We start from the raw sequence: 27,188 nt of genomic DNA, 5'->3' as shown, positions 1-27,188 counted from the left end.
AATAAGAAAAAAATAATTTATTATAAATATCTTCTGTATATTATATATTTAAAAATTAGGGAGAAAATTATTAAGAAAATTTATTTAAGAAAATTTATTTTATGTTACGCGCATATAAAAATACTTCAATAATAACTTATTATCGCTGTCCGTAGTATAGATTATACTAGAATGGCAAAATATCACGCGCAGTTAATAAAACATTAATAAATCCATTAATATTTCTCTGCAATTTTAATCCAGAATTATCTATTTAGCATCGATGACATGCACCAACCGGCCATTTTACCGTGGCACCGAAAAGTGAATCTAATTGTAATTCCGCCGGCACTAAAATGGATCTAGTTGACGCTACTATACCAGCTGGAAAAAGTGTCATTTGAAATCTGCAACTAGTTACATTTTTTACGTCTATGGTTACATAGTATCCGGGGCGCGCAGTTCACGACTATTTAATGAACGATGCTGATTGGATGAATCGGAATCGAGATTGTGAGCGAACGAAATACGAATACACCGCGATTGAAGGCGCATACAGATGTCGCTTCGACGGTTCGGATTCAAATCAAATAGAAAAGTCGTTACTTTTTCCTTCGGTTGGAGATCCTGACGAGTCTTGTCTTGGATGAGCCCGCCAAGAAGTGACGCGCGCCCATGTGTAGCATATCTGACTTTCGGTTTCGTATCCGAGTATTATCTCAAATATTATTTCCGAGTACGCGTTATGTTTCCGAAACTTGCATTGTCGAGATAAAAATTCAATTTGACACCAGTGTTTTTGTGTTTTGACACGCGACTCTACAACAACTTCATCCTCACTTTCTCATCATGAACATCAAATCGAAGAAAGAGATTCGAGATATAATTGCGAAGGATCTTTCAAGTATCCACAATCGTACCGTAGAACTACAAAAGCGTCTCGATGAGAATTTCGAGGACAGTGTGGCTTATCTTCGAGCATTGATTTCTCAATTGTCGCAACATTCATCCGGCCCGCTTGTCGCGAAGACTCCGAAGATAGTGCGGAAGAAAGCGGTTCAACGTATTGAAACTATACCAGAAAATGAGGTATTTCAAAGAGAAAATATTTCCTCAACGGAATCTCTTCAATCTGTTAATGATAAGAAGCAAGAAACGAACGAGGAGATGGCAGGTGGTAGAGTAAAGAGGAGAGCATCCAAGAGAGCAGCAGATAATATTAGAAAACAATGCTCTATCACTTTATCCGGAAAAATGAGACAGCCATCTGATGAGAATGAAAATGAGAATATCTCTAGAAAGAAGGTCAGTAGTATTTGTTATATTCTTGTATATATGATACTGTATGTTATAATTTGTAGAAAATTGTATTTATATTTTTAATTGTTATTTTTATATTTTAATTGTATATTATATTTTTTTATGAATATATTAGATAAAGAGGGAAAGTCAGGTCAAGAGAAAAAAGTCTGCGATAAGTAGTTCTGATGAAGAGGATACTAAGAGTGATTCTAAGTATAGTAGGATAGATGAGAATCTAATGGAAACAAAAAGATCTACGAGGAGAGCAACAAAGAAAAAATTCGAACAAATTGATGAACGACAACCTATTGTGGCTCTGACGAAAATTAAACAAATTGAAAAAAGTAATATTTCCCAATCGCCAAAATCAATACGTTCTAGTAGGTCAAGATCTAAAAAATCTCAGAAAGAAGAAGTAAATGAAGTTGATGATGTAACGTCAAATATTGACGATATTGAGGAACCATCTATGTACGAAGATGCAATTGGAAAACCTATTCCAATTATGAATTCAACTATGAAGTCTAATTCTGTTCTGTCTGGAAAAATATTAAACGCTACAGTGGTATTGGGACGTTTGTCCCAGAAGAAATTAAATGAAACAATGATAATACAAAAGGCAACAAGTAAAAAGAATGGACGATCAGAGGAAAGTGTGAGGAATAACTTGCAATCAAATGAACAAACTATGCAATATAACAATTATAATGAATTAATCACAGATGATGAATCATCACCCGAAAAAGGGCAAAAGAAGCAGAATACTACGAACGAAAAGAAACGCGCGATATCGACGTCTAGCGAGGATGAAATTCCTAATACACCAATGAAAGCGCGTTTTAAAGACACGATTGCGTCCACAGCCGCACAAGAAACTAAAATTACATACAAATCAAACGCATTATTTAGTCCTTATGCAAAAGAGTCTGTAAAAAAGCGGGTTGAAGCTTTTGAGCAAGCAGTGATGTATAGTCCCAAATCAGTCGACGTAGACATTCCAACTAGAATAACAAGAACGAAAACTCGTGCAATGATTGCTGCCGAAACAGAAACGAATAATGCAGAGAAAAATGTTGCACAAATATTAGCTCGTAAGTCGCTTGCGAAAGCAAAAAGGATTTCATTAGCAAAACAAAAGAAATGCAATGAAGAATTTAAAGAGGTAAAAAGGCATACATCTGCAATTAATTATATCCTTTAATTTTATTTATACTTTTTTTTTTCTTTCTTTCTTTCTTTCTTTCTTTCTTTCTTTCTTTCCAAGCATTGTCACTGATATATTCCATTAATAATATTCCATGATATGCTTTCTTTCAGAATAAGGAGCACATGCCAGAACGAATTACCAAATTATTGCTAAATGATAAACCAATTATAAAGCAAACTCAACTGCAAAAAGTGACACCTTTAAGCAAAATAAGAATGATCCAGCCTTCAATGTCTGCGAGTCGTACTCACACTCCTTCGCATGCTCACAATCTTTTAAATGTGAGATTAGTGTTTTCAATTCTATTTCTTTAAAATTACATTACAATATTCACCACTTTTACATCTAAATATCTTACATGTATTTTGATTTTAGTATCCGAAAGCATTAACCGTTTCCCGTTCGAATATCGTTAGTAACATTGACTCCTTTATTCAACCTCCAAAAAATATCAGTAAAGCCACTTCAGTGGAGAAATTAGAAGATAAGAGACGGCATGAGGAAGACGCGAGGAAGAAGAGAGAAGAAGTTTTGAGACTACAAACAGAAGAAAAAAAAAGGTATATAAAAATTTTATAAGAAATAATGCAAGAAATATAATACAATTATCGAATAAAAATATGTGTGCGTATATTTTATATCCAGAAAGCGACAGGAGAAAGAACTCAAGAATAAATTAGCAAGAGAAGCTAAGAAACAGCAAGAACTGGTGAAACGGCAGAAAGCTGAGAGAGAAAGAGAAGAAAAGGCAAAATTAGCTGTTCTGATGCAAGAAAAGCAGCGCGAGGAATTGGAAAAAAAGCGTTTTGCTCAATTGCAACGAGCGCAAGAGAAGGAAGAGCGTCGCAAACTGGAAGAGCAACAGAGATTGCAAAAACTGCAAGAGCAAGAGGAAACAGAACGTTTGCTTGCCGAACAAAAACGTCGAGAACAAGAAGCTGAGAAACGTAAGGAAGTGGAAGCGAGAGTCCAAGCTGCTGAGACACTGAAACAAAAAAATCAGATGCTTGCTGCTCAAGCTAAAGTGAGAACATATATTTTTTGTAAAAAAAAATTCTATTCGCGCATTAATATAATTACACTGCTTTATTAATTTTTTTTTTTTTTTTTTTTTTTTTTTTTTTTTTTCCAGTATAAACAAGCTAATAGTAAAAATCAAGGTACGACAAATTACGTGTTGGATAGTGATCCAGATGATGATGACTCGGATGATGAAAGTAGACCGAAACACGAGATTCCATATTGGGCGCAGCGTATGTATTTTCTGAGTATATTTAGTAAGAATTATTGTCAAAATAAAAACAAAATACATATATATCTATGGGAGAAAACATATATATATATATATATACATATTCTTTTTTTTAACTTGCAGCACACGTTCGTAAAGCGCAACTTGCGTTGCAACGAAACATTGGGCAGGAAACTGTTTACAAGTTTTTCGATACTCGTAAGTGTACGCCAAATTTAGCTGAATTATTTACTGGTATAGATAGAACACGATTGGAACGTACATCTAGTGCAATCTGGAAAACCCCGCCGCGTTTTTCTATGATGGAAACAGATTAGAGTCATAATTAAATCTAATGTTACACTTACAAATTTTTAAAAGCGAACATATGTTATAGTTATTATCGTATATATCACACAAGTGGTGATATTGGAATCAGTAGTTTCAATATCGCATACATGTGAAAAACATGAGGGCAAATTGTTCATTGTTATATCCTGATGTTCATAGTGTGACAAAAATGTATGTATTTTTATAATTTGATAAATCATAGGTTTCATTTCTTATTTATATACCAGTCATTATACATATTGTATTCGATAAAGAGAGATTGTAGTTAGTACATGTAATGTAGTTAGTACATAAATGAGTGTATCAAAAAAATTTTTTATACAATTGCAAGTCATTAATTTGAATAATAATCTAAATTAATATTTGAATTCGAGCATGTCGAATAATTATCTTAATTAATATTTTTGAATCCGATTGTGTCAAATAATGATCTCAATTATACAGATATATTGGATCCTTGTAAAATATACATTATTTTACTAATATTTTGTATGTTTTACAAGTTTTCATTATAAGAAATCAATGTTTGCGATGAAATCGGTTTGCAAAGATTTTTTTAACAGGCAAGCGTAGTGGTTTCATTGCTCTTCTTAAATATACTTTTTTACTGAAATTAAAAACAGGTTTTTAAAATATCGAACAAATATTCTGGTCTTACATTTTTCCAATGATTTGAATTAAATATTCATACGCAAGTTCCATTTTCTGTCCAAGTAAAAGTGTTTTTCGTGCCTCTACAGATTTTAAAGAGTATGTTGATAAATGTGTGTAAATTGGTATCTACAAATACATAAAATAAATATAAGTTAAAAAATTTTTTCGTAATATATATATATATATATATCACATAAAAATATTTAAATATTATACAATAAAATATATGTCATAATACATACAACATATATGTACTCACATATGGCAAGGTATTGTCCAATCTGAAATGTTCTTGATACGTTCTGCTAGGTAGTTGTGATTTATAATAATTCTCAATCACTGAACTGTCTAATTGCTTTCCATACAGTATGTGTCGCTCTTCTTCAAGAATTTCTTTCGAGATATCGATCTCCTCCTTCTCGATTTCCGTTTGAACTCTGTTCGTACCACCATGAAGTACCTTTGTATCATCATAAAAAATATACATTTTGTATGTATACAAATCTTTTATTTTACCTTCAAAGTAGTGAAACTGGCAAATCGTTTAACATCCGCTGGAATTTTATAATCCTCGAAATATTTCTGTATGGGTATAGTGGGTAAGATTGGGAACCAATCTCTGAACGTGCCAAGAGTTGATATGTAACGACCACCGAAACTCCACAAACGTACCGTGCGATCCGCGCTACCGCTGTTGATTTGTTCAGATCTTCGAGATTTATCAAAATATACCCAATGTCAATATTTTTATAGTGCATCTACCTGACTATTATTCGTGCGCTATAAATAATTTGAAGAGAAGTAATTCCTCGCATATGACCGCGTACAGATGACAACAGTAGGGGCAGTGCCTGATTTCGCACCGCTCTTTTCGCTCTTCCGTTTATTCTGTCTTTCCATAAGAACGGAAATTCTAATCTTAGTAGAGGCATGCACACTTTCGGCGGATTTGGTAGCATGTAATTTGAGAGAAGCCAAACTTTTATATAGCCTATGCTGTGTCCTTCGAAAAAACATTTAAAAGAAAGGAAATTATTAATATTTAAGAAAGAATTTTGATATTCGAAGCTACAAAGAGTTGAGGATTTTTATTCAAAAAGATATTAATTCTCAAATCAGTCTTTTGAAAAATTCTTAGGAAAAAAAAAAGAGAAAACCTGTTACGAGAAACTGATTTTCAGGATCGGTAGCTAAAGATGTCGCGCAATCGCCCGTAGCGTGGATGATCGTGAAGGCTCCTAAAAATCCCGCCGCTGGATGATGTGTCCACACTTGCACCAAGCCAGAATCGAGAGCGACTAATAGCGTACCGACATTTGATTTCATTTCTCGCGTAGTCAGAAAGATTATCGCGCGTACTGCCATCACGCGAATTATGTTTAATGCTGACTCTTGATGAGCGCACGGAGTAAATTTTCTGTTTCACGAAAAATATATAGAATTTAAATTATATATTTGAAAGATCTCTTTCATAATTACAAGTAAAATAATTTACTTAATTTGCTGATTTATAGATCTGTCCATATCATTAGATCGTACGAATTCTTTCCGCGCATTTGTTTCCCTCGTTACGTGCCTATTAAATCAATTAGCGTATTGCCTCCGTTTATGTATTCAATTCTTGCTTATGACAATACCAAATTAGAGTCACCTTCTGCTAACATCGATCACTTGGTACTTCCTGAAAGGCTGACCCGTTTCAAGCCTCCAAAGAATCAATTCTCCGTTGTACGTTCCGGTGACTAGCAGCTGAGGGAATCTTACAGCTGAGCACAGAATGTCATCGGTGTGACTGATCATCCAATTCTTTTTGCACATGTCAGACTCGAAAGCCGCCAATTCTGTAACGTATTTGTTCCAGCCGCAGCACAGGATTCGATTTTCAAACCATATAACGCTGGTTATTTCGCTATGCAAAAAATGAGACTAATATAAAATGACAATTCATTATTTTTTTTAGGATGTTGTAACTTGTCTCTGAAGTATAATAACATTTGTAGAAAGCTATTATTTAAACATCTATTATATGTACCATTGATAGTCGATCATCATGTTGCGTATACAGACACCGGTATTGAAATTCCATATTTTCAGCGATCCGTCTCTAGCACCGGTAATTAAAAATTGCTCGGAATCCTCGAAACAGGCCGCCGTGATTTCAATATCGGCGTATTGCCCGTATTGAATAATACTATGGGCATGTGTAATCAAACGTAAACGGCGTCCGGACCAAGGATCCCAAACAATGATACATGAATCCAATCCAGTAGAAATAATCTGCACATTAATATAGATAAAGTAAGGAATATAACCGTTTTTTCGTGTAAAAGCAATTAACGCTAAATTTTTGAACAAATATAAAACAGCCTCTTACCACACGAAAGAGTTGATTGTAAAGAACGCAGCTAACACTTTTGGTGTGCGTGTAGCCATCCGAAGTTTCTTCGTTAATTACGTGCTCGCAAACAAGAACGGCTATCATCACGCTGGCAATGATCATCGTACGGGCCAGAGTATTAAATACTATGGTCATCGGAGCGTATTCGCTCAGCTCTCTGGGTAATTTGTAGTATGTCTATTCGAGAAAAATGTATATTTTCTATTTATTTTATATGTATGTATATATACATAATTATCATGAAAAAATTTTCCGCGGAATAGAGTATACAAGGAAAAAAATATTGTATTCGACAATTGTAACTTCTCAACGACCTGAATGCAATTTTGGGCCGGGACATCCCACACTTTTATACATCTGTCCTTCGACAAGGAATAAATACGTTTGCCGGCATCTATCACAACGAGTGCGCAGATTGTTGAATGGTGTCCCGGAAGTACTGCGTTCGCTTTTCCTGGACTGAAGGGATTCCAAACGCGGACCACACAATCCGGTCCACCCGTTACTAGCGTGTGGCTCTCTGATGAAAAAAAAAAAAAGATAATGCTTCAAAATGAATGGGCCGATTATGACGCGCTAAGTCGTAAAACAACAAGAAGAAAACCTTCGCAGAGCGCAAAGCAGGATATTCCCATGGGAACTTGGAACTTGTATTGCATCCTCGTTGCGGTCACATCGAAAACGCACAGAGAACAATCAGCGCATTGACTGCTCGATATGAAAACTCGCAGGTTCCCGTAATAAGCCACTTGGCTCGTCCAGTTTGTGTGTATGTTCTTAAATCTCTCCGTGATTTCAAATCCTTGCAGCTCTCCCTAATTATAATAATTTTTTTGTAATATATTTTCCGCAAAGTGTGTAGTATACCTAATGTATATATTTTATTATAATCCTTATATACCTTCATAACGTCGTCGTAACGAAGAATGGTCGCGTCACGGGTAGTGCGCTGCTTAAAAGGTCCTTTATCCGTAGGATTAAAGGATACGATTGTGACAGATCCACTTGTATCACCCAGGACAATATAGGAATTCTCCTTAATATTTGCACTGAAGTAATAATGCATACAAACTACTGCGTTCTCCAAACTAGATATCTAGAAATACAACGTGTGCGATTAATTAAAGCTGTATTGGATTAAAATTTTTGATGTTTCATAAGATCTATATTACCACTGACCAATACGCAAAGATCAAATTTCTTCGCCGCAGCGTCATAAAATCTCAATTCGCATTCCGTCGAACTCGTGCATACTATCTGAACATCTGGCAGCACGATCATGTCGGTTATAACAGTCGATTGCACCTTTAAATATACTATAAAAAAAGTATAAGTGCTGAAATAAAGTATCGGGAAGAAAGAGAGATAATTGAAGAGATACTAACGATTCTTGGATTGCACAGTGCGCTCATACTCGAGATCTAACGACCAGTAATTAATCACCCCGTCCCGGCTTACAGTCAGGTAACAACCTCTGCGGAAACTCGTACTTCTGTCCTAAAGATTAATATAATAAATCCCTGTAAGATGATACACAACGTGATGAACAAAGAGCAGTTCGCAGACATATTTTTTGTAAGAATTATATACTGATGCACAACTCGATCAGTTCTCTCCCTTTTTTTTTTGTTAAGAAAATTAATTGTAATACATATTGCAGATTATAAAGAAAGTTATCTCTTGATACAATGACGCTCTGTCTCTCTCTCTCTCTCTCTCTCTCTCTCTCTCTCTCTCTCTCTCTCTCTCTCTCTCTCTCTCTGGCAAAATGAAACGAGAGATGATCAATTTGCACATCAGACTCTTTGATATTCGTAGACATATATACCGGTAGAACTTCGGGGCAAAATGTAATTCTGCATACAGGAGTGCGATGATGCGTTCTTAATAATCTCGGTAGATCCGTTAACGGCGCTTCCAACATTTGTGTTTTCATAGTGGTATCTATGTCTCTAAATTCTATCAGCAAATAGGAAATAAATTCGTTCCACGTTACTTTACCATGTAGTCTTATATCTATCTGAAATTGACAATTATGTGAAATTCAAGAAACAATTAAAGTAATGATTGACTAACTTTCTTGAAAAGAATTTGAAACTCGTCCTGCGGTATTTTTATTTCGAGGATGTCTCGAAAAGCGTCGTACAGTTGAGAAGAATCCATTTCCTCATTTTCTATCATCTAAATGTAAATAATATATTTTCATAAAGTAATATTAATAAAGCAAAAAAAAATAAACGTTTAATAAACGCGTACCAGAAAAGCATTATGTAAACGCATCAAAGATTTTTCGGTACATTGCTGTCTTATTGTTTTCTTCTCAAAATATCGTTCGAATTCTTCTTGTATACTGCAACAATAATTATATATTTATAAATTGCATTGCGAATTGCAATTGATTATTTTTCCTCTAACCTCGGATGATTTTTACCAACAAACGCCATTGCAATTTTCTAATAAATAAAAATGTGATGACTGTTAATAGATCAAAATCATATTACGAAATTGGAGCGTATTTACATCATCATCAATTTTTTATTCATTTGTATTTACGTTGAGGAGAAAATGTCAAAAATTATATCGAATATATATCGTGTCTCACATGATTAAGAACAAATACCAATCATATTTGTATGTACTGTTGTATTAATTGATTATTTCTATTGTACTGTTGAAAGCATGATAAAAGTAGTGTAGTATGATAAGTACGCAAGAAAATTTTAAATTTTATTGAATTAAATTTTATTTTATAAAATTATTTTTATTAAATTAAATTTTATTTTATAAAATTATTTTTATTAAATTAAATTTTATCTTATAAAATTATTAAATTTTTTTTTATTTAATTAAATTTTCTAACATGGTGTGGAAAGAAGAAATAACACGAGGGGAGAATAATCGATAAAATTCTGCATATATATACGCATACATATTACGTATACTTGTATAAGGTAGACGGTTGCTCGAAACATAAGCACACTGTGTAATTGGATCAATGCGGCGAAACTAGTTTCCGTTCTGAGGAAATTTACAATCTATTGAATATGGAGTTATTTACAGCTTTGAGTTTATTCAGTCGGCAGAAATACGAGGCGTGCGCCGCGATATGCACCGATTTGTTGAGGAAAAATCCGCTGGATCAGGTACACATTGCTTCTTTTTTATATACAGAGAATAGTAATTATCTATCTGTGAATTATTATGAAACTTGGGTTGCCAGGCTGTATGGGTCTTGAAAATGCGTGCCTTAACATTGCAAATCTACGTGGATGATATTGAAGGCGAGGAGGAAGGAATCGCGGAGACTCTGCTAGACAATTATGCGATATCGACGATGCCTAGGCCAGGGACTTCGTTGAAAAATCCCGGTACCAGTTACACCGGTCAAGGAGTACGGCCTAAATCTCAATCAGGTTTGTCGTAGTTCTCCTAAAAAGTACCAATTCGGATTTTTAGTCTGAGTATATTATAAATAAAATGGAAGGTGATTTTATACTCTAAAGGTAGACCTGTTACCGGGGTAGTGCGACCTGCCACTCAAGCAGCGACGTCCCAATCGATTGAACAAGCATTGAAAACACCAAGAACTGCAATGACTGCCAGACCGATTACAGCAAGTTCAGGACGTAGTGTTAGGTAAATATATATAACGTATCTGTGTATTTAATATCAAGATTGAATGATTAAAAGAAGATTGAATGTGAGATCTTCGTCTTTTGAGACTCGGTACTGCATCAATGCTGACGGAGCCGGGTGGGCCCTTTATCCAGTTATCGCGCTTGAACATAACTAAATATGCTAATCAACAAAGCATAGCAAAACCGTTGTTTGAATACATATATTATCATGAACACGATGCGAGATATGTGAGTCATGCATATTATATACACATATGTATAGATTATTGACATATATTGTGTTTTTTAAACTGATGTAAAATATCGCAGGCGTTGGACTTGGCCGTTCAGGCGACCCAAGTCTGTCAATATAAAGATTGGTGGTGGAAGATTCAGTTGGGAAAGTGTTATTATACTTTAGGACTAGTGAGAGATGCAGAACAGCAATTTAAATCGGCGTTGAGAGAACATAAAAATATCGAGACAATTTTGCGACTAATCAGGGTCTACGTCAGGCTCGATCAGCCCTTGACCGCGCTAGACACTTGTAAGAGAGGCCTTGAGTATTTCGCGAATGATGTTACAATCCTCACAGAGATGAGTCGTATATTCGAGGGCCTGAATAATACAACGATGTCCATGAAATATTACAAGATGATCGCGCAAGAGGATGCTTCTCACAGTGAAGCAATTGCCAGTATAGGCATGCATCATTTTTACAATGATCAGCCGGAGCTAGCTTTGCGTTATTACAGGTATATATGTATATTAGATATAATATATGTACAATATGTATATATTTAAAACGTTGAAAATATAAGTAGATCGTATTTTTTTACAATAAATTTCTATTTTGTTTTTTACAAAACTTGTATTGCGTTATGTCTACTTGTATTTTTAGCGTCTTTTTTTACTCTTATAACATTAAATTTCAATATATATATACATATATATTCCTCTTCCAGGCGTCTCTTGCAGATGGGTATACACAATGCGGAGTTGTTCAATAACCTCGGGCTTTCCTGCTTCTACGCTCAGCAATATGATCATACTATATCATGCTTCGAGAGAGCATTGAATCTCGCGACCGACGAGAACGTAGCCGATGTGTGGTACAACATTTCTCACATTGCCATTGTATGTGTATACAATCCATTATCCATTATCTTAAAATACAAGCTATGTAGGATGTATGGCGATTGCAGACGTTAGGCGATTCAATAATGGCCGAGGAATGTTTGAGGCTGGCCATTGCGACCGATAATAGACATGCTTTGGCTTACAATAATCTTGGTGTAATAGAAATGCGTAATGGGAATGTTACCGCAGCGCGAACTTATTTCCATGCTGCAGCCAACATCGCAAGCTATGTATATGAGGCGCACTTTAACAGCGCATATTTAGCTTACGAGGTAATTATTTCTGATTTGCTTCTATTATACAATATACCGATTAATATTATACTCGTATATATTACATTCGTTTCATACATACACACAGGTTGGAGATCTACAGACGAGTTATATCGCAGTACAAAAATCGTTACTTGCCTATCCTGGACACTATGACAGTAAAACTCTTTTGCAGAAATTGCAAAGGTACTTCTCACATATGTAAGATAAACAACGAAAAAGATATTTCTTATTTTACACTAGATTGTTTTATTCAATGTTGTATATAACATATGGTTTTTTAAACATAATTTTCTATATATACATAATGTACATATACAGTAAAATACAAATTATATTTGAAACTTCTACATCTCGTCTGCTATTATTAAAAAATTGATTTGAGTAAAAAAAAAATTACTAAAATTTATGGAAGTATAGAAAGTATTCAAATACAGTTCAGAATCAATGATATAATATAAGCAATCATCATTCATACTACATCGCGTATTTTCTCTTATTAAATCTATATAAATATAAGATACGTTCAACTAAAACATAGACTAAGATTTTTATGAACCAACGATCTTAGTCTATATTTCAGTACTAATCTGATAATTTTTCCATTTTTCCACTAAGAAAGGATATATTTTGTACAATAATTTTAGTTCAATCATAACATGCATTTAGTAAGATTAGAATATAGTTAAAAATCTTATAATTGACATATTGAATGATAATCTAAAGAGATAATAAATACTCGCCTACTATATATACAGGGTGTCCCAAATGATCTAGGACACCCTGTATATGTGTGTGTATTATTCACAAAAGCACGATATTGGAATATATTCAAATACGAAACTTGAAAAATATCATGTATGATATACTTGCATTTCCTTCTGCCCTTTCTCTTTTTGTCTTCCGGAATTTAGAAGGTCCGAGCAATGCGACAGTCTTATGATAGATTAATTATAGTATTGTACTTTATGTAGTGTGGGATATAACTAGCCACGATATGACAAAATAAAAAAGAAAAATTGGATATACTGCTAACGCTTTCCTTCCTGTGGGTTGACTATCGCCAAGGAATGCCATAGATGCTAAAATATTAATATAAATTTTAAAATATTTATTCAGATAATAAAAAAATTATACTGAGACATACAAGTTTCCTAAAAATTAATGTAATGTAAAATCGATACTATACTTACCATATGTTGCCCACAAAAATCCAATCATAGTGATCACGAATCTCAGAATGAATAGGAGAGTGCTTTGCTGCGCTATTAGTATAATTCTGCATAAAATTAATGCAATGGCAGTCGGTAATAGACAATATCCTAGGACACAAACACTTTGGAAGAAAGATCTGCAAATTCGAATTGTTGCGTATATTTAAAAAGAGAGAGATATAATTATTTTCATAATTATGAAACAATTAAGTTAAAAATTACATAGATATACATAGACATGTAGTCTAACTTACATATTTCCACCTAATAGCTTTGAATTCAATGTAACAACCATAGATCCAATCCATACAATAACAAATACTTCTGCAAATTCAGGTCCTCCATCATTTGAATTATCTGCTGCATCAGTGGAACCTTGTAGTATCCTAAATAGCAATTATAAATTAATGTAAATATAATTCATAAATTTTTTATGCATGTATATGTAATATTTGCAGATATATCTTACATTGCCATAAATGTACATAATATTAATGGTCCCCACAGATCCCCTAAAATATATTATATATTATAATTAATTTTTTTTAATACCATAGATAAGTATTATTTATAGACTCACATTCTTTTAGTAGACTTTTTTTCTCTTTAGGATATAAAACATGGAAAAACTTCTTGCCTACTGCTCGAACATCCCTCAACTATATCGAATAGAAATAATATAAAATTTTAAAAGAATATATATATATATATAACAATATATACTTACAAATGTATCTTTAATAGGTTCATCTAATGTATTAAATTCCGGCTCTCCTAAAGTTGATTTCTGCTTTGTACCTATTGTCATCTCACCCTCAACGTGTTGAGGATCCACAGTATATGTAACATCATCGTACATCTGTTAAAAACGTAAGACAAATATGGAATATTAAATCTGACATATATTTTTTGTACAAAAATATATCTCTAGAAAAATTATACTCCTAGTATTTATCATGACAGAGAAAAATTTTAAATTTTAAATTTCAAAATATTATGACTCGTTACATTAGCAACAGGATGATACTTGCGTCGAGTTTTGTCTCGCCATCCATCGCCGCCATATTTACTGTCGACGCAGGATATAAATTATTGCGAGGGACTAGAAAGAAGCGCGTAGCGTCGACGATCCCGAGGGTGATATACTTTAAACATATCGAGAAAAAGTCGTCACGTGTACAGCCGATTGACACTTTGTGTATTACATGCTCGTCGAATACGCGACATTTTCTTACCTCGCAGATTTACACTTGCGACTCGCTATTATCGAGAATGACATGAAACCATGAAGATTACGTTGCATTTATGTTGGATTATTTATGTTGTGATCGCCGATCGGCCGGTTTAGCGAATCGTGACGAATCGCCGATGATAATCCTCGACGATCCGGAGAACTGGAAATGACATTCGGCTGGATAAGAAACCCTCGGTAGATGGCCTCGGTATCGTAAGTAGTGAAGATTGTAGCGTGGCTGTGTTCGAATGACATATCAATTAAATCGCGCGATTAATTTGTCTTGATGATATCGCAGTGAAGTCACGATCGATCGGTGACACCGCCTGCTTGCTGGCAAAATTTTCTCACGATGTTCCAATGGTTCCAATCACGAATTCCTCGGCGAGTTTTCGTTTTCGTTGCGATCGTGATGACATTGACAGTTATCGCGCATGCGCAGGTGGAAACTGACGGACCAATCATCAGTGAGCCGCAAAAGAGCGACGAATACAAATCCGATGAAGAATTATGTATCTATCGAATTTCATTTTTCTTTCTTTCTTCTCTGCATTTCATTAATTCTATTATCCATAACTGTCTTTAATCTATTTATATTCATCTCTCTATCTTTTCAAAGTATGGATGTGTTGTTTCAATCTTAAATATGTAAAGTATATAAAGGTATGGCTAAGAAAAACAAAGCTACTTTTATCATTGCAAAGCAAAAATCTACTTATTGGAGAATAGATTAATACACTTTACTTTTATTTTATTATATATATATATTTTTTTATATCTTAATTTATTTTAAGTTGCGAAATTGATAAGCTTAATCTGTGTAACATCTATTCTAATTATTTTTATAACACAGTCAAGAAACTATTCGCCCAACGGCGCAAGGATCATATAGAAGTTATACAGACACTCCTAAAAATGGACAATTACGAACGCCTGTACAAAATGATCACGGTATTGGCTGAAAAAATAATGGAAGTCATTGCATCCAGTAAAACTGTCATAGAAAAGGCAGCTTTCATGCCGGACAATAGCTCTTTTCCAAAAAATTCCAATGTGAAAGACGGTACAATTATTTAATTATATATATTTGGAATGAATGTAATCTGAAATTATTGAAAAAATTAAGTAAAATTATGATAATAGAGATATATTTATTGCAGCATTGTCTAGCATCCTAGAGAACACCGCGCTTTTCGGGGACATTATTCTGCATCTACCGGACATTACTCACAGGATACTGAAAACGCAGCAGGAATGGAATCTCACGATACACTGGTCCTTGAACTTCACCAATCAGATGCGCCACTTGCTGAACAAATCAACCAACACAATGATCCACCTAGTCAAGCAAGAACTGAATATCACGGAACGGGATCCGAGCTATTTTAATCCGTATAGGAGCGCTGTCCACGCTGGATACCAACGTGAAGATACCGTGAAGAAGAAGAAGCCTGTGAAGAAAGAAAAGCGTAAAAAGGGACCGCAGATTGCTAAAATCGAGTTATGATGAGCCGTCCTCGCTGCAAGAAGATTTTTTTGACCGGTCCCTAGATCACCTCATTAAGAGTCCTACGACATGACGTTAAGATTCTAGGAAAAATGGATTCCATGTTTTTTTCATCCTATATCATTCAAGATTAATAGTAACGAGATTCCCACAATAGCATATTTCGACAAAAAGACTCATCATATATTTTTAATGTCTATATTAATAGCATACAATTGTGATTAATAGGATTATTAAAATTGTGCGAGCTTAACACGCATATTTATATTTAGGAATATTGTTGGATTACGCGAACATTGTTATATACATCGCACGCGAGGATTTCGATTAAAAAAATCTCTTTTTCAATATTAAATAAAAATGCTACAACTATACAATTACAAATGACATTTCTACTTGCATAGAAACAATGATTGCGTCCTACAAACACGATCATCGCTGATATAATTTCATACAATGCGCGTGATTTCGCGATTTCTGGCGAGAAAAGATCGCCGCGGGGCAATTTATCCCTGTTTTGAAAGTCAGACGAGCGAAGCGAGGTGCTCGAAGGCAGTTTTAACCGTGAGTAAGCCGTGAATCTCACGCTGCGACATACGTGTTACATCGTGTCTGATATGAGAGAGACACGCTTTTCTCGTTGATTTACGACGGCGGGCCGATAGAAAGTGGTCAGCCAATGTGAGCTGAGAACGGTACCTCGTCGGCCAGATCCCGAGAAGTGCCGCGCCGGCGGCGATGGCGTATATCCGACAGTGTCGCGACAGCGGATCAGCCCGGTAGATCGGTTGGTCGCAATCGGCTAATGATACGTCTTCCCCGTGATCGCGGTAAACGAGTTGAACGAGACTGAAGCAAAACCCGAACGGAACACGGTTTCTCGTCCGAATATTGAGACGGGGAACGATGAAACTCCAGGAAGCGGTGCTCCTCTGCGCCGTCTTGACTATCGTAACAGGTAGGCGCGCTCTCGCTTATTCCGTCGATCACCTTTCTCTCTGTTAATTTATTCCCGTTTTGATAGATCGGATTATATCCATTCGCATGAGAAAGTCAGAAAATGAGAGAAATTGTTTAAATTCTCGCTTGGCGCCGCGCGACGTTTCTCTCTACATTTCTATGTTACTCAACATATAATAACCATTTTCCGGATATTATGAAATTTCAATTCAAATTTTTATTAATACTGATAATAAAATTCCTTTTGCTACTAACGTAGCAATTCTTGACGTATCGTCCGTACCTAGCAACAGAGTTGCTTTCCAAAAATAGTGAAATCCCAAGACGATTGTCTAACATTGCATAAAGTAAAGATGAAAGTATATCTATTGACTCGATAGTCTAGCTTCTCGCTAATTCCTCGGAACTACGTCTAATCAGTACTAGCATATCGTCACTGACGTATTATTTTTACCCTTTTTTCTTTGGATCGATGGTATCCTTCAAGGAGCATTCTCCGGCATACTCTTTTCTTAGTTCTCTCTTTACACTTCTCTCTTCATGGTCAATATTTTTATCAATAATATTATACGCGTGAACAAAGAAGTATATAATTATAACAATCTAGAAATAATTACATATTAATTAGCTTGCTCTCACATCCTACGTTTATACTATTATACATATTACCGAGATATATAAACTTCCTAAAATAAATACTTATTTAATTAAAAAATCGAAAATTAGAAGTACTTCATATTTAAAAACTGATAGAAAAAGATAAAAATATATATATTTGCTTGGCAACAAGAATTTCTTGATAAATTTGTAATAAAATAAAAATACAAAAAATCCGCGAGGAAATGAGAGATGACATTGGTGAATTTGGTACATCAGCGAGGTTTCACTCGCGTTTACATAAGATTTGTTTTACGCGCATATGGTGTACGTCGCGTGTGTGTGCATGCACACGTGCAGTCGCACACGTGTGCGTATGTCTGAACGATAAAAGGAAATGTTGCACCTGAGCGAGAAAACAACGTCATTGCCAACGTGCACTGGTACGTGTACCTTCACTTTCCACTTTACCATTAAACGAATCTTTTTGACATCCGCGAGCGCGCGCACCTCTCTTGATAAATGCATCGTTATGCATTCGTTGCTGTTATCCTGTAAAAAATAAATGAATTAAAGGAAAATTTATTTGCAAAATTGCATTTTGTTAAATTTATTATTCATGAAGAATCAGACAAATTAAAAGGGAAAGAAAGGAATCACGAAATCTCATTGATATATCCTGAATTCACAGATTAGAGATTCGTTCAACAAGAATAAATTCTTGTTTGTTTTAAGCAATTTTTTTTTTAATAAACATCCGCTACACTATGTCAGGAAGTCCGGCGAAAGTGAGTTCGCCGATTTCGCGGCATTGCGGAACTTTAATTATAGAGTACGATTGAATTACACGATTATTGAATGTCTCCTCAGATGTAATCTCTGATCTTATATCGAGAATGCAGTAATAATTCCTCTGCGAATCATTATTATTTCACTTCATCGTTTCCACGAGATTTAAATGGAATCATTAACTGGCATTATAACTGGCATGCGTGTGACGTTTAAAAAATATAATTTTCTCGTGATTAGATGTACGTAACATTATCTAATTTTAATTTAATTATAATATTATTAGAGGAAAATGGAAGCACGGAATGAAAAAGTGCTACACGTAACGATTATAAGGTCACTGGGAAGAATCTTCGCAGGTGCTGCTTTCTCTCTGTATGTCAGCTCTTGCACATCATTTTTAATATCTTCTTCGAATCTCCATTGATCATGCATCGTACAGTTTCTCTCATTATATTCGCGTGTCTCTCATCTCGTGTCTCTTCCTATTTCCTTCTTATTGATTCCTATCTAAATTTCAATATTAAAAACTTTATAATAAAAACTTTGCATTCTGCGTAGCTCTCAAGCATATTCGCTTATTGCTACGAGAATATATATTACGTGTCTTTTTACGAAAACCTGTCCATTTTTTGCGCACGTTGTGAATGCGAACATACAATCGCGTATGTGGAATAATTAAAGAGCTCTTTCGGCACTTGGAAATTCTTGACCCGTTCTCTGTGTAAAATGTATACGATACATACTTAACTGGCCAAAAATAACGATGCATCACGCGATAAAACAAACCCATAGTAAATTTAAACTTCTACACTAACATTTTTTGTGAAATTCAAATTAACATTTAAAAACAATAATCGAAATAGTAATAAAGTGTGAGCTGATATTTCATGCATAACAGTGGCGAAACTTTAACAATCTATGATGTAATTTTAATATCCAATATATGTATAGATTTCTATTTGAGATAATGTCAAATATCCGACTTAAAAACATGATGAAACACAGGTAAAATGAATTTTAAGATATGCTAATGCCTGGAAATTCATTTTACTATGTGCTTACGCGATACGCGCGTCTCTCTTTTTATACGCTTCTAACATATTTGTATTTCGCCGAAAGGAGCATAAATACTAGCGGTCCGAACATTTGTTCGTGCGCATTCACGTGTCCAAACATATTGGAATGCTCACAATCATGCGTTTCTCGCTTTCTCAAACCTCTTTTCTGGAATTTCTCCCGCCTATATTTTCTACACACTTTCTGTATATAAGCGAGATACCATTCTTATCTTTTTGTCTTGATGATATATAATGATACTAATTAGTCAATCAAAATCGAAAATATATATATGAAAGTTAAAATGTCGCAATTCTTAAGGTTCAATTTCTAAAACGCATTTTATGTGTAAATTTAATAATTTAACTGAAAAAAAAAAAAAAAAAACTTTTAAGTTATTATGCGACTTTCAGTTCATATAACAACCATCCATTCATTAAAGTCACCGCTTTATAGCTGTTGATCGTAATGGTGCGGCTCTCGAAGCGTAACAACGATTGACAGAAAGAACGCGGTAAAAGTGGAACGTAGGTACTTGATTGAGTCAATTGATCTCATCCACAGAACACAAGAGTGCAAATACACTCGAGCATAAACGTGTTTAGAACAAGCGATTCCAACCTTGACATTTCCTCAATGGCTCAAGCATGGCTTTCGAACACATTCCTCAATTACTTGTACGATCGTAAGATCGCGTGTGATTTGTTCCTAAAAAGATTTTTTAAATTTGCTTTTTTCGGAATCAGAATAGACTGCTAAAATTTGTTTCCTTGCGGACAAATAAAACTATTTCGGTAAGCGCAACAAAATGAAATTTGGCTTTGTGCACAAAGTTGATTAATTTAAATGCTTTTCGTTACTTTCACGAGAAGCATATTTTTCGTATATATATAAAAAATTGTTACCTCGTACACATCCCTTTTTATATTCAAATTCTCGTCTTTTTCCATTTCAGTGCATAGTCAAAAGAGTAAAAAGGACGAGGATAAAAAAGACGAGGAGTTCAGGTGTCCAGAAGGCCAGGGTAATGGCAACTTCGCCGATCCGGCAACATGCAGAAGATTTTATCAGGTAATTACATAATCATTTTCATCATTGGTTTACTATGATTATTCGCATTCGTAATTATATCCTCTTATTTTGTTTTTCGGAAGTGCGTTGATGGATACCCATATCTGAACCGATGTCCATCGGGCTTGCACTTTGATGACATCAGCAAGTTTTGCACTTTCAAAAACGAGGCGCGATGCGGACCCATCGAGACTAGTAAGCAAATACTTTTATCACAAAGTTATAAGCCTTTTGAAAACAAATCGTCTAATCATTATATGATTACTTTTCGAGCGCGTCTTCATTCCTAATTTTCATTCGTTCGTCGAAATGTAATTTTCCTGAATTTTGATAACGGTATCTTTTAATTTCTAGCACCAGCACCAATAACCGAGCCACCCACGGATTTAGCCGAGCGTTGCGACACGGCGAACTGCCAGCTTCCGTACTGTTTCTGTTCCAGAGACGGTACTATCATTCCCGGCGGTCTTCAACCAGAGGAGGTAAAATGATCCAATTGCGTATCTTCACAATGATTTACAGCTTCTAAAGATCTATTCAAATATATAGATACAATATATACATATACAATTTGAATCTTGAATTATTCTAGACGCCACAAATGATAATAATGACGTTCGATGGTGCGATAAATCACAACAACTTCGATCACTATCAGAAGATATTTACCCAAGATCGTCTGAATCCTAATAATTGCCCGTTAAGGGGCACGTTTTTCATCTCTCATGAGTATTGCAATTATAATATGGTCCAGAGCTTGGCGCACGACGGTCATGAAGTTGCGACCGAGACGATCTCGTGAGTGGATATATTTAAATTGCGTGGAAATATTCGTTATGATGATAAAGCAAATATCTTTCAGACTTCAGAAAGGTTTGGAGGACAAAGGCTATGAAGAATGGGTAGGCGAGATGATCGGGATGCGTGAAATACTGAAACATTTCAGTAACATTTCGACTAGTGAAGTGGTTGGTATGCGAGCGCCTTACTTAAAACCTGGTCGCAACACTCAGTACAAGGTACTCGAGGACTTTGGATACATATACGACAGTAGTATAGGAATCTCGCCATTAAAAGTGCCAATCTGGCCATATACTCTCGATTATAAGATCCCGCACGAATGTAAGGCAGGCACCTGTCCCACCAAATTCTTTCAAGGTAATGAAAGTGTGATGAAGATTCAGTTTCGTCGATGTAAAATATGAATATAATAACTACTTGAAGACTAGAACTGCAAAATAGAAAATAGAGAAAACGTATTGTTATTTCAATAACAGTAGAATCTTTGATATAGTATTTTTTTAAAGAAATATTTAGAAATATCTATAGAAAATATTAATTCAGTATTATCATAGGTATTTGGGAGCTACCCCTAAATGCGCATTATGTGGAGAGTTATGAAGGTGGACATTGTCCTTATTTGGATCAATGTGTGCTTCACAATCATGATCCCGAAGAAGTATTCGAGTGGTTGCAAGAGGATTTTAATAGATATTACGAACAGAATAGAGCGCCATACATGATGCCCTTCCATACTAATTGGTTCCAAATTAAGGAGCTTGAACGCGGTCTGTCGAAATTTCTCGATTGGGTGGTGACACTGTGAGTGAAAAAACATGAAACATATTCTATCAAGAAATATTCTCAAAACATTTTGAAATTTTTAATAAAATATATTAATTTTTTTAATAAAGTAATTGATGGATATTTTTACAGACCAGATGTTTACTTTGTAACAGCCACGCAGGCATTAACATGGATGACTGATCCGAAACCGATTAAAGCTCTGCATAATTTCGAAGGATGGTCATGTAAGAAGAAAGAGAACTTGCCAGGTCCACCATGCAACAATCCACATAAGTGCGCTTTAGACTTTAAACCTGCCGAAGCAAATTTCACAACAACGAGGTAGAGATTGATTTAACTCTACACAATTACTTAATACTTATTACTTTAGTTAAAATTGTAAAAGTATTCAAAATTATCATTATATTTATATTAACAGGTATATGGAAACATGTAGAGAATGCCCAAATAAGTACCCCTGGTTAGGAGATTCTAAGGGTACAGGACTATACAATGATAATTATAATCCTGAAAAGAAATAGAAACCTCATTTAAATGAATTAGATTTAATTCTAGTGCAAGCAGATCGCGTTTCGTCGATTGTTATCAAAATGAATGTCGTGCATACATGATAAATCTGTTATCAATCACATCAAGCATCTTACTTATTTCAGTGTTGGAACAATTGGAACAATTTTATGAAATATTGATTCGTATCTTTCAGATGTATATAAACTTATACCGTTATTCTTACATAGAGTATATACTCGACAATCATTCACAAGCATCGATAACATTAAGTGTATACTGCTTAATCTGAAAGAAAAAATAAAATGTTTTGATACTATATAAAATTCTACAAAAATCCATTTTTGAAGATAATGTATTCCTGTTTTTTTTTATTACTATTGTCACAACACAATATATTTTATATATATTTTATAAATTTTATTAATATGTATATACACACAGTATATCTATATTTATCGCATTGAACTGCACTGTCTGTCTGTATGAGAGAATACATAATCAAGATGCTGCAGTCACTTCTAATATATTGTAATAATTACCTAACGAATTGGACACCACTCCTCAAGTACTTCGCTATATTTGATACGTACTAAAAAGAAGAAGAAAAATAATTACTCATACAACATTTTAAATCAGTTTGATCAACCAATAAGTGGTTATTCTTCTTCTTAATTATATATAAATATATTTCACATAATACAAATTAAAAAAGTTAATTTATCTTTTATTTAATGCATTTTATTATCTCTTTTTCAGGATATAGAAAGAGATATATTACTTGGTTCAGGAAAGAGTTCTGGATGTCGTATGATATAATCCCTTAGTCTAGTATCACGTTCTGCCTGATAATCGTCAACAAATTTCTTAATAATTTGCGATGCAACATATCCTACTGCCATTGCTGTAAGATGTACTTGTATTCCTGAATATATATATATATATATCATTCATTAGTCTAATGCTGCATTGCTAAAAATTTACTGCATAAAGCCTACAACAACTACAAGAACAAGAACTTTATGCATTTTGTTATCTATCAGAAATTATCATAAAAATATGAGTGAAAATTTTTTATAATATATATAAAAATAAAGATGGAAACAATCATTAATTGTTTCAAATTGTTGGCCATACACACACATATATATATACAAACACAAGCACGCACATTATATAATAGCATGACGAGATCAAGTTGCAAGAAAAAAAAAGAATGTAATATATCATGTTTATGATCTCGTTAAAATACTGTATAATTACTCACCCGCATAAAACGGCCTGCGGTTAAACCAATTTGTTAAACATGCTATTGAAAAACCACTTCCCATACATATTACTTCTCCACAATATTTTTGTATTACACTGAGCTCATAAGTGGGATCTGGTTTAAGCAATTCCAGAGCCCATTGAACTTCAGGATGCTCACTTATCTCATGTGTATGATGTTTACTCATTCTTGCGAACTATTCTAGGAACGAAATAACAATCACAAGGAGCGAAATGCTCCGCCTTGACGAACCACAAGTCGGGACTCGTGAGTCGCGAATATACGACAGTGAATGAAAACTATGGAAATAATCGAGCATGGATCGATACCATAAATATATATAATTTCTATGATCGATTCGAAAGATAGTCTGTGACTAGTCTGTGGCGATTCTGTGACAATCTAGGAAATTTACTATCGTCACCAACTTGCAAAAATGGGAGAAATTTACTCGAACTGATTGGGCAAGCACTCATATCGATCGATGCCTAGGGTAATCAGCACGATTGACCAATCAAAGGATCTCATTTTCAACTGGCCAATAAGAATTCTGTACAATTGATATATATACCTGGCAAAAATCGGGCTAAGTCCAAATAGAGATCTCGCGTGGTGACCGTACGAAGCGCTCTATTGTCAATCACGTTAATCACGTTTGCTGATACAGCTGATTATTATGACAGATCGGCCGCTGCTGACATAACAAACAAAGTGGGAGTTGATTAGAGCGTAACTGACTCAAAACGATGTGTTTCCGATGACATTTTCTATCAATTTTTTTAGATAAAGCTTTATTACGCAGCATTTTTAATATGTGAGCCTTCGAAAAATCAATCTCTCCGCGTCATTTATTCGTGTGAGACGTGAAATAAAACGTACTATATCATATTAAATCATAAACAGGTATAATACTTAATGATAACGTTGTAGAATCGCTTGAATTAATTCGCACGCAACCGAACTCTTTGTTCTGATTCTTGCATAATCATGCTAGTTAATTAAAATACGTCATTTGACATCAATATCAGTACGTTGTTTTTGTTCTGCATATAGACAAGATGCTTCCACACATCACGTTTGTGATTCTATCGTTTTTCTCCACTGCATTCGGTGTGATACATTATCAGCCAGAAGCTGTACATCTTTCTTACGGTGGTGAGTTTTATTATGTCGATACATATATAAAATTGACAAACTCTTTAAATCGGAAAGTATTGTAATCTAAAACAAATGCTAAGTCTCTTAGTTCTCTGTGTATTTCTTAATAATAATTTAAAAAATAATATATACGCATGTATCTTTTATGTATAATTTACAGATAACATTCACGATATTGTTGTCACCTGGAGCACAAAAAGCAATACTGAAGAATCAATAGTAGAATATGGCATAGGGGGCTTTGTTTTGCGAGCTGAAGGAAATTCTACTCTTTTCATCGATAGTGGTGAGAAAAAACGGAAACAGTATATTCACAAAGTATGGCTAAAAAATTTAACGCCCAACAGCAAATATAGTAAGATATACATTGTGTACTTTACTATTTATTACTGATTAAAATTATATTATGGCAGTAGTAATATACTTTTACCATATATCAAACAGTATATCATTGCGGCAGTCATCATGGATGGTCAAATGTATTTTATATGAGAACCGCACCTGAAGACTCCACAGATTGGTCACCACAAATAGTTATCTTTGGTGATATGGGTAATGAGAATGCACAGAGTTTATCACGTCTGCAGGAAGAGACAGAACGTGGTTTATATGATGCTGCTATTCATGTTGGCGATTTTGCTTATGATATGCATACTGATAATGCCCGTGTAGGTGATGAATTTATGCGGCAAATTGAATCTGTTGCTGCTTATATACCATACATGACTGTACCTGGAAATCACGAAGAGAAATATAACTTTAGTAATTATAGGTACATGCTTGAATGATTCCATGCAACTTGCCGATATTTTATTTAATACTTGTAAAAAATTTAATTATATTTTAACCATCTGTTCTAGAGCCCGATTCACTATGCCAGGTGATTCGGAAGGCTTGTGGTATAGCTTTAATATGGGTCCTGTACATTTCATTGCTATAGAAACTGAAGCTTATTATTTCATGAATTATGGTATAAAACAGATGATTAAACAATACGAATGGTTGGATAAGGATTTACAAGAAGCAAATAAACCTGAGACAAGGTATGTGAACAATTCATTAAAATGATAAAAATGGACAGAAAGTTTGTGATTACAGGGCTCGCCGACCATGGATAGTAACATTCGGGCATAGACCAATGTATTGCAGCAATGCAAATGGGGACGATTGCACCAATCATCAAAGTCTGATTAGAGTCGGATTGCCATTTTTAAATTGGTTTGGACTGGAGGATCTGCTTTTCAAATATAAAGTGGATTTAGAAATCTGGGCGCATGAACATAGTTATGAAAGATTGTGGCCCATGTATAACTTTCAAGTAATTGTCCAACCAATCGTATTATATATTTTAGAAAAAAATTCTCTTAGTAATAATAAAAATTATAATCATATAGGTGTATAATGGTAGTTATGAAGAACCGTATAAAAATTACAAAGCACCTGTACATATAATTACTGGTTCAGCTGGTTGCAAAGAAGGTCGAGAGAAGTTTGTTCCCGATCGACCAGCATGGTCCGCATATCGCAGTTCGGATTATGGATACACAAGAATGAAGATGTTCAACAAAACTCACTTGTATCTAGAACAGGTATGGTACGAATCAATTTCGAATTAATGTCGCTTTTTTTAACAAAGTTATAAAACTTCTTTGTTTCTGTTGTGAATAAATGTGAAAATTTCTATTGTAAAGGTATCCGATGATAAAGAAGGTGCTGTTATAGATACAGTTTGGCTTGTGAAAGAGAATCCTTTACCACAGTATGTAGAAGTTTCTCCTTTAGAATAATACAATATAAATGTAATTTTAATTAACATCATGTGACAAAGTAGAAAACATAGACAACAACACGTTAAAAAAGTTTTTCAAGCAATATTGTTAATAAGATTTTTCCTTCACTTTGGCTGTATATGTATAATTTTACAATTGTAATTCAAGTTTAGTACATATTTTATGTAGGCTGCATAATATTACGGTCGAAATGTATACATGAACAATAAAATATTAGCGTGATTTACATATGAACAAATAAAAAATTAGCAATTGCAAAAAAACATACAATATAATTCTTTAATTGTTAAAATA

The 27,188-nt window shown here is 34.3% G+C and overlaps 8 protein-coding genes across 14 annotated transcripts; 5 read left to right on the top strand and 3 right to left on the bottom strand.

Moving 5' to 3' along the window:
* The first annotated feature begins 611 nt into the window (after positions 1-611).
* Positions 612-5,212, top strand: Incenp (Inner centromere protein). Its single transcript, XM_070302968.1, has 7 exons — positions 612-1,284; positions 1,415-2,443; positions 2,599-2,769; positions 2,864-3,048; positions 3,134-3,512; positions 3,621-3,741; positions 3,864-5,212. The coding sequence occupies exons 1-7, from the start codon at positions 829-831 to the stop codon at positions 4,055-4,057; spliced, it is 2,535 nt and encodes an 844-aa protein (XP_070159069.1). The 5' UTR covers positions 612-828; the 3' UTR covers positions 4,058-5,212.
* Positions 4,495-9,460, bottom strand: Wdy (WD repeat-containing protein WDY). Its single transcript, XM_070302966.1, has 17 exons — positions 9,379-9,460; positions 9,199-9,303; positions 8,951-9,142; positions 8,508-8,619; positions 8,302-8,438; positions 8,024-8,218; positions 7,727-7,937; positions 7,437-7,642; positions 7,099-7,299; positions 6,757-7,001; positions 6,376-6,633; positions 6,220-6,300; positions 5,882-6,141; positions 5,487-5,727; positions 5,241-5,415; positions 4,984-5,184; positions 4,495-4,850 (listed from the first exon to the last, which is right to left on the bottom strand). Exons 1-17 carry the CDS (start codon positions 9,400-9,402, stop codon positions 4,725-4,727), a joined length of 2,970 nt encoding a protein of 989 aa, XP_070159067.1. The 5' UTR covers positions 9,403-9,460; the 3' UTR covers positions 4,495-4,724.
* Positions 9,461-10,030: 570 nt separating this feature from the next.
* On the top strand, positions 10,031-12,513 carry Bbs8 (tetratricopeptide repeat protein 8). The gene is made up of 8 exons (XM_070303604.1): positions 10,031-10,265; positions 10,343-10,535; positions 10,626-10,758; positions 10,844-10,988; positions 11,070-11,494; positions 11,705-11,876; positions 11,945-12,151; positions 12,240-12,513. Exons 1-8 carry the CDS (start codon positions 10,167-10,169, stop codon positions 12,354-12,356), a joined length of 1,491 nt encoding a protein of 496 aa, XP_070159705.1. The 5' UTR covers positions 10,031-10,166; the 3' UTR covers positions 12,357-12,513.
* A 110-nt stretch (positions 12,514-12,623) lies between these two features.
* Positions 12,624-15,080, bottom strand: LOC138937385 (protein YIPF6). Its single transcript, XM_070303608.1, has 8 exons — positions 14,601-15,080; positions 14,397-14,510; positions 14,093-14,224; positions 13,946-14,024; positions 13,835-13,877; positions 13,620-13,751; positions 13,345-13,502; positions 12,624-13,233 (listed from the first exon to the last, which is right to left on the bottom strand). Exons 2-8 carry the CDS (start codon positions 14,427-14,429, stop codon positions 13,118-13,120), a joined length of 693 nt encoding a protein of 230 aa, XP_070159709.1. The 5' UTR covers positions 14,430-14,510; positions 14,601-15,080; the 3' UTR covers positions 12,624-13,117.
* LOC138937384 (coiled-coil domain-containing protein 134) lies at positions 14,400-16,422 on the top strand. Of its 2 annotated transcripts, XM_070303607.1 has the most exons (4): positions 14,400-14,812; positions 14,898-15,111; positions 15,453-15,662; positions 15,760-16,422. In XM_070303607.1, the coding sequence occupies exons 2-4, from the start codon at positions 14,952-14,954 to the stop codon at positions 16,104-16,106; spliced, it is 717 nt and encodes a 238-aa protein (XP_070159708.1). In that variant the 5' UTR covers positions 14,400-14,812; positions 14,898-14,951; the 3' UTR covers positions 16,107-16,422. The 2 variants fall into 2 exon arrangements, with proteins under 2 accessions (XP_070159708.1, XP_070159707.1); XM_070303606.1 differs by having other exon boundaries at positions 14,400-15,111.
* Nd-b14.5b (NADH dehydrogenase (ubiquinone) B14.5 B subunit) lies at positions 15,379-24,281 on the bottom strand. Of its 5 annotated transcripts, XR_011447511.1 has the most exons (10): positions 23,944-24,281; positions 23,458-23,601; positions 23,219-23,268; positions 22,814-22,964; positions 21,252-21,813; positions 20,848-21,115; positions 20,417-20,774; positions 18,780-20,219; positions 15,831-18,215; positions 15,382-15,702 (listed from the first exon to the last, which is right to left on the bottom strand). XR_011447511.1 is itself a non-coding variant. In XM_070303609.1 (4 exons), the coding sequence occupies exons 1-3, from the start codon at positions 24,131-24,133 to the stop codon at positions 23,219-23,221; spliced, it is 384 nt and encodes a 127-aa protein (XP_070159710.1). In that variant the 5' UTR covers positions 24,134-24,281; the 3' UTR covers positions 23,030-23,157. The 5 variants fall into 5 exon arrangements, 1 of the variants encoding a protein (XP_070159710.1); XR_011447510.1 differs by having other exon boundaries at positions 15,379-15,702; positions 21,252-22,964; XR_011447512.1 differs by lacking the exon at positions 21,252-21,813.
* Positions 16,535-22,927, top strand: Cda4 (chitin deacetylase Cda4). Its single transcript, XM_070303605.1, has 9 exons — positions 16,535-17,064; positions 20,467-20,582; positions 20,666-20,777; positions 20,937-21,064; positions 21,175-21,380; positions 21,445-21,740; positions 21,938-22,184; positions 22,299-22,490; positions 22,588-22,927. The coding sequence occupies exons 1-9, from the start codon at positions 17,013-17,015 to the stop codon at positions 22,688-22,690; spliced, it is 1,452 nt and encodes a 483-aa protein (XP_070159706.1). The 5' UTR covers positions 16,535-17,012; the 3' UTR covers positions 22,691-22,927.
* A 268-nt stretch (positions 24,282-24,549) lies between the features above and the next one.
* On the top strand, positions 24,550-27,125 carry LOC138936813 (acid phosphatase type 7). 2 transcript variants are annotated; one of them, XM_070302538.1, is made up of 8 exons: positions 24,550-24,849; positions 25,000-25,101; positions 25,265-25,459; positions 25,549-25,876; positions 25,965-26,147; positions 26,203-26,422; positions 26,499-26,698; positions 26,796-27,125. In XM_070302538.1, exons 2-8 carry the CDS (start codon positions 25,005-25,007, stop codon positions 26,824-26,826), a joined length of 1,254 nt encoding a protein of 417 aa, XP_070158639.1. In that variant the 5' UTR covers positions 24,550-24,849; positions 25,000-25,004; the 3' UTR covers positions 26,827-27,125. The 2 variants fall into 2 exon arrangements, with proteins under 2 accessions (XP_070158639.1, XP_070158638.1); XM_070302537.1 differs by having other exon boundaries at positions 26,499-26,693; positions 26,796-27,123.
* Positions 27,126-27,188: the final 63 nt, after the last annotated feature.

This window comes from Polyergus mexicanus, unplaced genomic scaffold (assembly GCF_030449975.1).
Source record: "Polyergus mexicanus isolate NDT 795.1 unplaced genomic scaffold, iyPolMexi1.0 SCAF_10, whole genome shotgun sequence".
Classification (NCBI taxonomy): Eukaryota; Metazoa; Arthropoda; class Insecta; order Hymenoptera; family Formicidae; genus Polyergus; species Polyergus mexicanus.
This window is presented reverse-complemented; position numbering and strand designations above follow the sequence as displayed.